Raw genomic sequence first — 12,042 nt, 5'->3', positions numbered from 1 at the left:
TAAATAAAAATGTTGTTGTAATTGATCTACATCTGTCAAATCTGATCATTGCTTGCAGTGGTGCAGCATGGGAAATATAGTTCAGTCTCAGTTTATTCATAATTTAAGTCATATGCCAATTTAATTCAATCATGGTTACTTCATTTCCCTCAATTACAAACAAACACAAGCACTTGAAGGAAAAGATTTGATTTGAAAGTACTGATGCCATGGGACTTTCTGTGGATAGAAAAAAGAAATGAGAAATTTAACGGGAAGAGAAAGAAGCAAACAGACGGGAAAGAAGCCAAACGAACAGTTGACCGTAAATTCCATTTCATAGTAAAACAACACCTCACACACGCCTGCCAAGACTTTTCCGTAGAATAGAAAAACACATTGCACAAAATACTGGTCAGTACCCACAGCAAACCAATTACTCTGCTGGAGGCAACAATAAATTGAACATCTGCTGCAGAGTTGAGAGCAGACATCCCACAGCTGATGAATCAAGAATCAAATTCAATCATCTCTGCACAGACATCATCATCATCATCAAACACACAGTCAGCTGTCGAACAAGATCATGGTCTACAAGTCCCGCAGGCTTTAACCAGAATCATCCAGTCTCATGAAACATCTCCACTTCGAATCTGTTGAAAACTATGAAAGGGAAAAAAGGCTTAAACATTGAAAATCGTGTTGTTATTACTTCAGCGGATCTAAAAATTCTATTTAGGGGCCAAACCGGCCTTGTTAAATTGGCAGCTTAGGAAAATAAAAACCCATTTAGAGGAAACTAATCTTCAAAAAGACAGAATTCCTCAACTTCAGGCTGAAACCGGATAAAAGTCTCTTTGGTTACTCTGATTGTGATTACCAAGCAATAAAAGACCAAATGATGGAAAAGACACACGTAAGGATTTCTGTTACACAATCATTAAAACTGACTGGACAACTGACAACCACAAACTATGACAGAAACTTATTTAAGTATATTTAACATGTCCTATGATTTCTTTTGTTTGGTTCATGTTCCATCCACCAACATGGAGGGGTCTATGACCTAAGCAGCAATCAGCCACCAGGGGGCGATCAAGACGGTTTGGCTTCACAGTCGACACACACACACATTCCAAAGGGGAAACACTGAATTAAAATAAAGTGAACACAAATCCTAAGAAGCCCCATAAAATGTAATTTCCTGCAGTTGACACATCTCTAGTTTAACTACGAGAAAGACTTTGAGTTTTTGCACTTAAACCAAAAACACACACAAGGGAAAAGTGTTATTTACACCAGTTGTTTGTGTTGGAGGAGTGAAAACTGAAAGACAGGCAGAAAAACAGGGAACGATCTGGTGAAGGTGAAGATGCCAAGAATCATTTTTAAAGAAACCAGAAACTGTGTAAAAAAAACACGTGATGATTTTCTATTAATAACAGCGGTGCGATAAGTTCCTATAAATGTCTGATGGTCCGATGGTTTTCACGGCGTAACGGCAGCAGCACCGAGCGCCGTGGAGCCGGAGCCGATAGTGAGAAGCGTGATTAAACTCCGCCCTTCATACACGACCCTGTCAGGAGCATCACAGGCCTTTGAGGATGAAGTAAGAGTTTCTGTGTCAGCTCACATCACTTGTTCCAACCGAAAAACGCTGAATACTGTAAAAAAAAAAACGTTACCAGTGGGAGTCGTTGGGATTGTGTCTGTAAAAAGACGGCAGGAGCTGGTGTGGAGCCACCGCCGCTCGCACTTATTGTTGAGTAAACACACAAAGTGAAGCCAAGAGCAGCATGTCAGTCTCAGCCAAGCGGAGGCCAAAGTGAACTGCAAGAGAGTGTGTGTGTGTGTGTGTGTGTGAGTGTGTGTGTCTGAGAGTGAGAGATTCCAGCCAAGAAAATGAGAAAACGGGCAGCGAGTGCCAGCGTTCGTCTGGTGCCCGCCAGATAAGAGGAATGCCAAAGCGTCTTGATGTCATACTGGTGGTGGTGGTGGTGGTGGTGGTGAGGTGACTTGTTTCTGATTTCCAGCAGGAAGAAAGTGGGTCTGTGAGTTGGACTGGAAACACACTTTGAGGGATGAATATGTGGAAACAAGTTTTCCAAAGAAAATAAAAAATACAGGCGATTCAAATCCACAAACAGCGTGAACTCCTCTGTCGAGCTTCTGCTGCTCTGAGAGTTTCTCCTCTCTACGTTGGAGTGAAGACATTTATCACACAGATCCACTTCAGCTCCTCCGACTCAGCGGTTTTGGCCAACGACTCAAATCTTTCTACTCATTCCAGAAACCTCTGTCTCTCTGTGACTCACAGATCTCTTCTTCTTTGTTAAGGGCCCATTGAAGTACAGGGTTGAACTTAGTGTGACTTGGAGGAGAATCTTCTGTCCTTCCAACTCGTCATCCAGACAAAACCAAACAAGCAGATTATTCACCATCGAAAATAGCTTCACGGGCCATTTTTTGGGGAAAACAAATATCGAGTTACACGTTCTAAAGTTTACGTTTGCATTGTTCCAGAGTCTCATGTCCTTTTGATCCCCTTTTCTGCACTCGTCAACATAAATGACATTATAGATCACGTCAACAGCTCATTCATTTCATTCTCCAGTTCTTGGTTCTGATTGTACCGAGCAGCTCCTTGTGCATCTCCCGGGTTCTGTGGCCTGACTCCAGCAGCAGGTCTTCACTTGCTCACTCACTGCAGGACACTTTTTAAAGTTTCAGACAGAAAAGCTGCAACCAGCATCACCACAGATTAAACAAACAGCCCATTGCAAACAGGCCGGTTGAGAACAGACAGTGAATTAGTGATAAGAAAACAGATGAACACGCTGAAGACATGAAAACAAACACTGATTCTCTACAGGCGTAGTTTTGACCCCTGAGCAACAAGGCCGACTGATAAGCGTCACACATTTTTTGGGAGTAAATAAATACTAGTAATTTTTTGGCTGTGGAGCCCAAAAGGTCTGAGGCATTTCAAAACCTCGGAGCGAGTGCGGCGTCGCACAAAGAGCTAATTGTGGGCGGATGGTCTGTTTGCAGTGGGGGGGGGTTCTCAAGTCCTTAATGCTACGCAAACAAGGTTTTAAAAGATTTACTCTGACACATAGAGGGGAATTGAAAGAGCCATGTTTCATCCTGACTCCTGTTAAACCAAATGTAGCATGATCTCCTCTTATTAAGCCCGGAGCGGAGCGGTGGCGTGGAGGACGCTCGGGGAAACCAGTAATTTGATAAAACTGCAATGAAGAGTGGTCTCAATAAAAAGTTAGAGCTCTTTAAGCCTCCTGCTATTCCCCCCCCCCCGAGTCCCCGACAGTGGACCGTGCCAAGTCCACATGGGGAAACTGATAGGCAGTATGTGTGGCTTATTCCATTAGACTCATTAAAGTGTCACTTTGTCATCAGCACACTGTTGCACTCACAGGCCGCCGGACCACTGCAGCAAAGGAGGCATTGTGTTGCGTGTGTAAAGTACAGAGGAGAGCAGGTTTTTATGTGGCAGGCGTGATTTGTCTTCCAGGCAGCAGTTGAAAGACACGGACACAGAACGTACTGAATAAAAAAAAAAGGTAGAGTGAGCCATTTCATCTGTGGCGGGACGCACACATCGCGGGTCAAGTGACGGAAAGGGGCAAATATATAATTTGAATCTATTTTTGTAGCGTACACTTGTAAAATTAAATTATTGCTGCCTTGCCACAGCTTATTTCCTGACTCACTCCAGACTCTGCAAAGTGCCACAGTGTCATCTACACACGCTGGAGCTCTCAGACCTGAACCAAGGGTTTTTGTTCCTTCTCCTGATCCACTTCCCTGAACCCTGCAGAGGTTTTCTCTCCCCCCCTCCACCTAACCCAGCGACCTCCTGTGCAGACAGTAAATTGCAGGAAAACGGGTTTCACGCTCGGCTGCAGCTCGTAGTGGCAGAAACTTTATCAAACGTCTGCTTCGAGGATCTGGGGCGGACTGTGTTTAGCTTTTGATTAAACGCTGCCTCTCCCAGGAACTCTGACCGCGAGGAAACAAGCGTTCTCCTCAGAGACGGGTTTTGGAGAAATAAGAGCATTTTTTCTTTTTCGCAAAAAGGCAGGAGATTTACACTCCTCGCCGTTCACAGAAAGACGTTCTGTGACTTGGCAGAGAGTCGGGCCGCAGAGAAGGAAAACTGAAATCAAGAGTCTTCCTAAATTCTTCCGTCGACCAAGCGTTGACAACATATTATCAAGACATCCCGGCCAGCGGCTCGATGGAAAACAACTGCAGACTTTACTGTCATCTCACATCAACAGTAAACTACAGATTCTGTCGTCATCAGAGAAGCAGATGAAACTATCATCGTGAGAGGAGATAAAAACAACTGAATGGCAGCCAGACAGTGTTTTTTATTTGGATCTGCACCAATTTGCCCACATTCACAGATATCAGTCCACTAAATATGACTTTTTTTATTTCAAGATTCATGAATTCCTGCAGAGAAACAAAACCAACTATAATGGCATCAACTCCTCCAAGATCCAGGAATTAAATCCTGGGAAAACGGTGAAAATGTTAAACCAAACTTTACTAAATGAAGTACTAAAATAAAGTGAAAATGAATTCCTGGATCCACACCACCATTTTGTGAGTTCTCCGGTGACCCATAATGCATCTGTTCAACAAGTTACGTAGAAATCCGTGAGAGATTTCACTTAATCTCTTTTACAAACCAAGCCAGAGAGTAGATAACTCCAGGTTTTTTAAATGGATCTGCAACAAATTGCCCACACTCAGATATCAGTCCACTAAATATGACTTTTTTAAAATTAAGATTCATGAATTCCTGCTGACAAACAAAACCAACTACAATAGCCTCATACCCCCCCATCAAGGCCCAACAGTTCAATCGAGCTGCACCAGATTTCAAACACCCATAGACATCAGTTCCTTAAATATGCCTGGTTGGTTTCATCCAGATCCAGGAATTATTCCCTCGGAAAACGGTTAAAATGTTAAACAAAACTCTACTTAATGAAGTACTAAATAAAGTGTAAATTAATTCCTGGATCCACATCAACATTTCGGGAGTTCTTCGGTTACCCATAATGCATCTGCTCAACAAGTTACATTGAAATCAGTCTATAATTTCCACTTAATCTTTTTTACAAACCAACCAAGAAACGCAGCCTTCCTGGCAGATGTAATCTACAGAAGTTGCATTTTGTTAAAGTGCTGAAAATCAGTTAATTGATAATTATCATCATTTAATTATTCAGATATGCACCAATTTGCCCACATTCACAGATATCAGTCCACTAAATATGACTTTTTTAAATACCTGCTGAAAAACAAACACATCTACAATGGCAATAAACCCCCATCAAGGCCCAACAGTCGTCTTAAATTCAATCGAGCTGCACCAGCTTTCACACACTCGTAGATATCAGGTCCTTAAATTACCCTGGTTGGTTTCATCCAGATCCAGGAATTATTCCCTGGAAAAGGTTGAAAATGTAAAACTAAACTCTATTTAATAAAGTACTAAATAAAGTGAAGATACATTTATGGATCCACACCAACATTTTGTGAGTTCTCCGGTGACCCATAATGCATCTGCTCAACAAGTTACGTAGAAATCCGTCTATAATTTCCACTTAATCTCTTTTACAAACCAACCAGAACACAGCCTTCCTGGCAGATGTAATCTACAGAAGTCCCATTTTTTTAAAAGTACTGAAAATCAGTTAATTGATAATTATCATCATTTAAAAGCAAACGAGCCTCTGACTCTACATCAGTTAAACAGTTAGTGTGTAATAATCATCCAACAGTTTTGCCCTGTGGCAGCACTGAGTTCAGCCGGAGCCTCGGCCTCCACGTGTGCTTAATAACAAATGGGAAGTGGGTAATTGCTGGAGCACAACGTGGTTTACGCACCAATGTTTTAAATTAGTGACATAAAACAGAGGGGGGGGGGGGGTGTGTATGATTGATGAGCGCTCCCTGATTAACTGAATGCCTGTGACTTTCTTCTCATTCCACAAACTCAAAATGGAGGCGAATCGTTTCCAAAACACAACAAAAAATGTTTAAAAAAAAAAATCTGCCCCTCCTCCTCCTCCCAGAGAGAGAAGACCATACATCTGTTTCACACATTCACTTCCTGCCACATTCTTCTGCGTCATGCCAGGAGCTTTTAGTGATGCACAGCAGTCGGCGGCTGCCCGGCGGGGGGTCGAGTCTAAAGGCCGATACATGCTTCTCCGTTTTTACTGACACGGACAGAAACGGACAGAGGAACGCCCACTCCGAGCCTCGGAGAGCTTTTTGTGCACCTCTGATTTTTCTACCTAGCCCTTGGCTGTGATTGGTCCGCTAACGACAGCATTTCGGAACGACATCATTTCCGGACCTCAAACTTCCGGTTTCATCACTTCCGGAAGCTAGCTGCCTCGTGTAGCTTCAAGCTGTGGGATTAGCAACGCAGTTCGGAAACAAGACCGGGGAACCGCTGCGCTAAGAAACGATAACATCAGCATTTTGACCCGCTGGGAGTCACTTTATTTTATTTAGTTGCAATCGTTCACTGTGTGTGAGGAAAGCCGGAAGGAGTTAAACCATAGATGTAAACAAACGCCGAGGAGGTAGGCTTCTCTAAGCTCGTCTTCCGTTGCGCCACCTACTGTTTGGCGGTGAATTGTAAAGTTGTCCGAGAAGCATAAATCCAAAAAGAGTCGGTGGTATCCTTGCGTCTCTCTGCGTGCCACGGACACGGAGAAGCGTAACGGAGCCTGGAGACACTGGTCTATCTGAACGGGATGCACCACTCAGACCATGACCGAGCCCAGCGGTTCCCACAGCATCTGGATAAACTATCAATAAAACCCAATATAGTCGCACATAAAAAGGAGAGAATATAGAAGCGCTGCCTCGATGACACACACTGACTCACGGAAGGGGCGTGGCTGATCTGAATAGATGCACACACACAGAACCTGCAGCCATTACCTCTGACATCTCTCTCACCTCCTTGTAAATTGCTCCCTTAATACGAGTCGGAGTAAAATGCCAGAAGACGTAGAACAGCACAGATAGACATGTCAGGAGCCGGCGGAGCAGCACAGGCTGCTACACACTCGGCCTGTCGGACGGAGGAGAGCGTTTTTCTTTCCAGGGCTGAAGTGCCTGCAGTGTCAACAGTGTGTCCTGCTGAAAACTGCACCGAGGCAGTTCCACCCGACGTGATTTATAGCCTCCCTGAGTGTTATTAAAAGGCTAAACGCAACTCTAAACACATTTCACGTGGCCGCTGCCCTGCACAGGACCTTTTATGTGCAGAGGTGAATGCCCCACATTCAGGAACATCCACAGTTTATGTAGCGGGAAAACAGTGTTGTCAAATTATTTTTACGAACATGTCACGGACTATTAGTTTGCAGCTCATGAGCGAAACGTTATTAGATGGACGGACGGTGACTATTTTAAAAACACTTGAGCAGCTTCATTTAAAAAGATCCGTTCACTTGGTAATCTGAGGATGTGATCATTCAAAATCTGATTTCCACGATGCAGAACCTGGATTAAATTTGAGTTTTACTGATTAAGAAGAAACACAATTAGCAGAGGTAGATTTCTGCTCGGGGGTGAAAATTAAAAATCTCATGATCAGGATTCCATATCCTTGTATAGATCACCTGACCCTCTGCCTTGATCTGATCACTTCCTTAAACTAGACTGGAAATATCCATCTACCAATTTCAGAAACCTTAGTTTGTCTGTATGTGGAACGCATATCACAAGAACCGCTCATCCTTTCAGCTTCACACCTGGCATTTAAAAAAGGGATATGTTCAATTTGAATAAACAGGTGACAGTTTGTTTGAAATTGGTTGAGTGACTTTTGCTGACAAGGGTGAAAACTTAATGTAGAAAGCCTTGCCGTGTTTAATTTGGGTTTAGTTGGTTTAGAAAATTAGCATCCATGTGATTCCATCTGCACTGAGTGAGCCAGTCCAGTTTCAGGCGTTGGTAAGTGGCTCACATGCAGTTCCTTGAAATCCCTTTAACCTCAGGTCTACAAGGTAAACTCACTTCCTCTCCTGTGGCCGTGCAGGAGGAAAGCCTCGACTGTTCCTAGAAACGCTGCAGCCACGGCTCGGTGACCTCTGACCTCTCGAGTGTCCGTTCACAGACAGACCAGTAAAACAACAGACGAGACGGCCGCGCCTTTCTGCTTCGTCCTCACTGCGTTTGCTCACTGGCCTCCTCAGCAGAGACCCGGCTATATCCACTGATCACAGGGCGTAGGACTTCACTCCAGGAGAGACACAGGACTCTGCAAACAGATCCTGGAGCTGCGTCATTAGCTGTGAATACCAGTTAAAGTTTGTGGATCCGACTGAAGAGCGACCTGATGGGAGGGATTCTCTTGTCCTTTAACGTTTGAGGATGCAGCTATGATTATTCTAATGTGGAGCAAAAGTCACGAACGACACTCGCAGATCATCTCCGAGAGACAGAGACTGAGACTTTTCAGTAGATTTATAGTTTCAATACAAAGCAAATCAGTTTTTCTGCCTGAATATCAGTATTAGCACATGAAATTTAATTTTCAGGGTAGATTTGGCTTAGAAATTCCCCTCTTCAATATTTCCAGATATGAATTGGCTGCAGAAGCTGGGGGCTTAGCTCGTCTCCGCTCCATATTTAATCATGAAAAGTCCATTTGAAGAAGTTATAGCAAATTCATCCTGTTAAGCAACGTGGATTAACATTCCTCGGCCTCACTGTGAAAAAGAAAGAGAGGCCTGGAGATAGAGGGAAGAAAGAGATGGCGATCGGAGAAGTGCTTTAAGTTCAGTTGTGCCCCAGTGCTGTAAATAACACACTGAAGAGCATTTCAGGGAGGACAGAGAGAATCCAAACAAACCCGAGACAAACCCTGCGAGGACGATTCATCATCTGGGACGAGAGGATCGTTTCATCCTCGTTCAGAAGCCACAGGACGAGAGGAGAGAATGTTTTTTCTCCATAAACAACTCATTCAAACTGGATTCAATCATACTTGTGTAAAAAAGCAGAGTTCCATTCAGCAGCAGGCCGCTCGCTCCCTCAGATGTGGAGGCAGACACTCAGGACATGTAAGGAGGGTCGGGTGGGTGGGGGGTGTAGTTCAGTAGTTTGTTGAAATGAGGAAACTTTTAGCTTCAGATAATAAAGTGAGGATTTGTGGGAGAAGCCCAGGCAGCAGATTGCTCTTTCCTCAGAGGTCAAACATCTTAATTCTCTTCTCATTCTCTCCAAACAGGCTCTAAAGCAGCCCAACCCCTCCAGGGCCCTTCATGGATCCCTTATCTCTAAATGTGCTGGGGGGGGGGGCCACAATGGATATCCAGCTGACCGCCTAAGAGCCCCCCCATTGTCTGCCTAAGGAGTCGAGTCTCTCCTCGTGCAGAGGTCTCAGAATGACAATGGGACGTTAATCTAAAAACCAAAGAGCATTAACATGAGAGAGGAGCCTGGCTGATGGCAAACAGCGCAGCTTTACATCCATGGAGGACAATAATGAGATGTTTTCAGCAGCTTGAAAACAAATAGAAGGAAACACAGATCCTCCATGAGCTCGCTGATGGATGATTCCAAACTTTCTTTATGGTGCGTAAAAGTCCCCAAAGTGGTTTTACGCACAAGGAGATGAAGGGAAGAAAGTGAGGAGAGGAGCAAGGGAGGTTGGAGGGAGACAGAGGAATGGTTTTGTGAGGTGGAGGGAAGAGGAAGAGGAGAATGGATTTGTGAGGAAGAGGAGAAGTGGGACTCACCAGACGCGCTCAGGTCCAGGACGCACTGGAGGAGCAGGACGATCCACAGCGCGCAGCCGGGACTCGTCCCCTGGCACCGCGCTGCCCGGGTCGGGTACATTCCTCCGGCTCTGTGGTAAAAAACCTCCAGCCGATCTTCACATCCACAGCTCGACCTGAGTCAAGTGGTCGAGCTCCTCCAAGATTCAAACAAATCCCTACGAGTCTGAGCAGGAGGAGGAACGTGTGCGTCCAAATGAAAAAGACGCACACTCCGTGTAGGAACCACTGCGGGAGTGTGGAGAGGAAAGTTGTCTCCGTCTGTCCCGGGTTGTGTCTTCCCTCCTCACTGGAGCCCAGCTCACTTTCCCCCTCGTCTCCTTCTCTCTCTCCCTCCCTCTCCCTCCCTCTCTCTCTCTCAATCCTTCACTTCCACTGAGGAGAGACTCGTTTCCACAGGAGCCACATGGCTCTCATTAGCAGACTGTCGCCCCCAAGTGTTCATTACAGGAACTGTAAACCTGCCTGTTTGATTTGGACTGATCTCTGGAGTCTACTTCAGAGTGAATCCTCATCATTAGTGAGTCCTCCTCAAACAATGAACTGTCACTTGTTATTGTTTGTGTGCAGAGATTCTTATAAACACTCTATGGTTCAGAGAGAAGGTAGAAAACTTTGTGTTCATCCTACCTGGTTTAAGATAAGTTTAGATAATCCTCTCTTAGCCCCAAGCAATAAGAGTCACAAATAGGCCTCAGTAAGTCATAATAAGTAACATGCGATACTTACCACTGCAGCCACAAGCTTTACTGGTTATAACCCCACAGCTTATTATGTGGAATGAGGTGTTGCTGTTGGCTCGGTGATGAAATCAGGGTGAGTGTTTTATTTTACTTAGACAATGAGCTAAACGTGATGAGCGTCCAAGAGCAACATCGGTTCCTTCAGCCTCTGGGTGTGATACGGAAAAAACAACTAATGAAATCAAGGAACTTGAATAAGGGATGAATATGATATTTCTTTATACATCACATGGAAGAGAAAGCAAAACTGTCATTTAAAGTAAACACATACATATATATACAGACCACTAACAGCACCTCAGTACTGAATTTTCCTTCCTAATCGAATAATCTAACTTTACAACAATAAGTTGATGAGTTACTATTGTAACCTTACAACAATAAATTAATTATATTCTTCTATTCTAGTGCTGTTGTTTGCATAATGAAAAACCAAATAAAGACCTTGTTCAAAAAGGAGCTTGTTATAATAACGACACGAATTACCTTTCCACATTAAAGCCATGTTTAAAACCTCTGAGTGAACTTCATGTGATTTCCATCAATTCACCACATGTACAAGGACACATGGATGAAGAGGGAGGGAGGGGGTGGGGGGTGTAAAGAGAAGAGAATGGGGCTTCTTGTGCCTAAAAGAATCACATCTGCAGACACGTTAAACACAACTACACACATTCAGACACACACACACACACACACCTTTACAGTTATTAATCCCAGAGCCTTACAGTAACACTCACCCACCTTGTTTCATTTTACTCTGCTCACTTCTGGCTTTAGACAAACTCTCACTTTGAAAGACTAGCACCAGCATGAAAGAGAATGGAAGTAATTTTGCATCTCCGGTTCTCCCATATTGTGACCTGCCCCCCCGCTCATTAGAGGAAAACACCATCCTCGCAGAAGCCTGTTTTGATTTAACGGTCACAGAGGAAAAGAGAAGTATGAATCCATAACGCTTCAGACTGGAGATCTGAGATCTGCACCGGGTGGATCACACGTGTCCGGGCTTCACCTCCGATTATCTCTGCTCCTCATCAGGCCCGGGCGTCCAGGTCCTGGTCGTCTGAAGCGGCCTCCTGAGATCTCCTAATCAAAACCTTCCTTCCATCTATAACACACTCAGAGGCCCCCGGAGAGAGAAGGGGCTAAACCGGGAGATAACACTGCTTCCTGAGGACCTCCAGATAGCACCAGGGTGGGTCCCAGTGTGGGTCGGGGGAAAGACGAGCTTCAATTTTCATTCACTCGGCCTCTGTGTGGAATTCCCCGTCTTTCTGTATTTACTGTACGTCATCTTTTCAGCGTCCACTGCTCCACTGCTCCCTGATTGGCTGTGGAAATTTAGAATTCACTGATTGAGGGTTGAGGGAAATAGTTGATCATAAGCAGCACTGCGGTCAAATCCAGCTGTTCAACACGTACACAGAGACTGAGGCTCATTTGCTAGTAGTGAATGTGTGATCACACTTTAA

The 12,042-nt window shown here is 44.4% G+C and overlaps 1 protein-coding gene across 1 annotated transcript in view; it reads right to left on the bottom strand.

The window, feature by feature from the left end:
• The window catches only part of ror1 (receptor tyrosine kinase-like orphan receptor 1), a 122,586-nt gene extending 112,701 nt beyond the window's left edge, over window positions 1–9,885 (bottom strand). Inside the window, exon 1 of the mRNA XM_061078648.1 lies at window positions 9,786–9,885. Within this exon, the coding sequence (XP_060934631.1) occupies window positions 9,786–9,885 (100 nt within the window). The remainder of the gene's footprint in view (window positions 1–9,785) is intronic.
• Between the last annotated feature and the right edge of the window lie 2,157 nt (window positions 9,886–12,042).

Source organism: Limanda limanda, chromosome 9, assembly GCF_963576545.1.
Source record: "Limanda limanda chromosome 9, fLimLim1.1, whole genome shotgun sequence".
In the NCBI taxonomy this organism is placed as follows: Eukaryota; Metazoa; Chordata; class Actinopteri; order Pleuronectiformes; family Pleuronectidae; genus Limanda; species Limanda limanda.
This window is presented reverse-complemented; position numbering and strand designations above follow the sequence as displayed.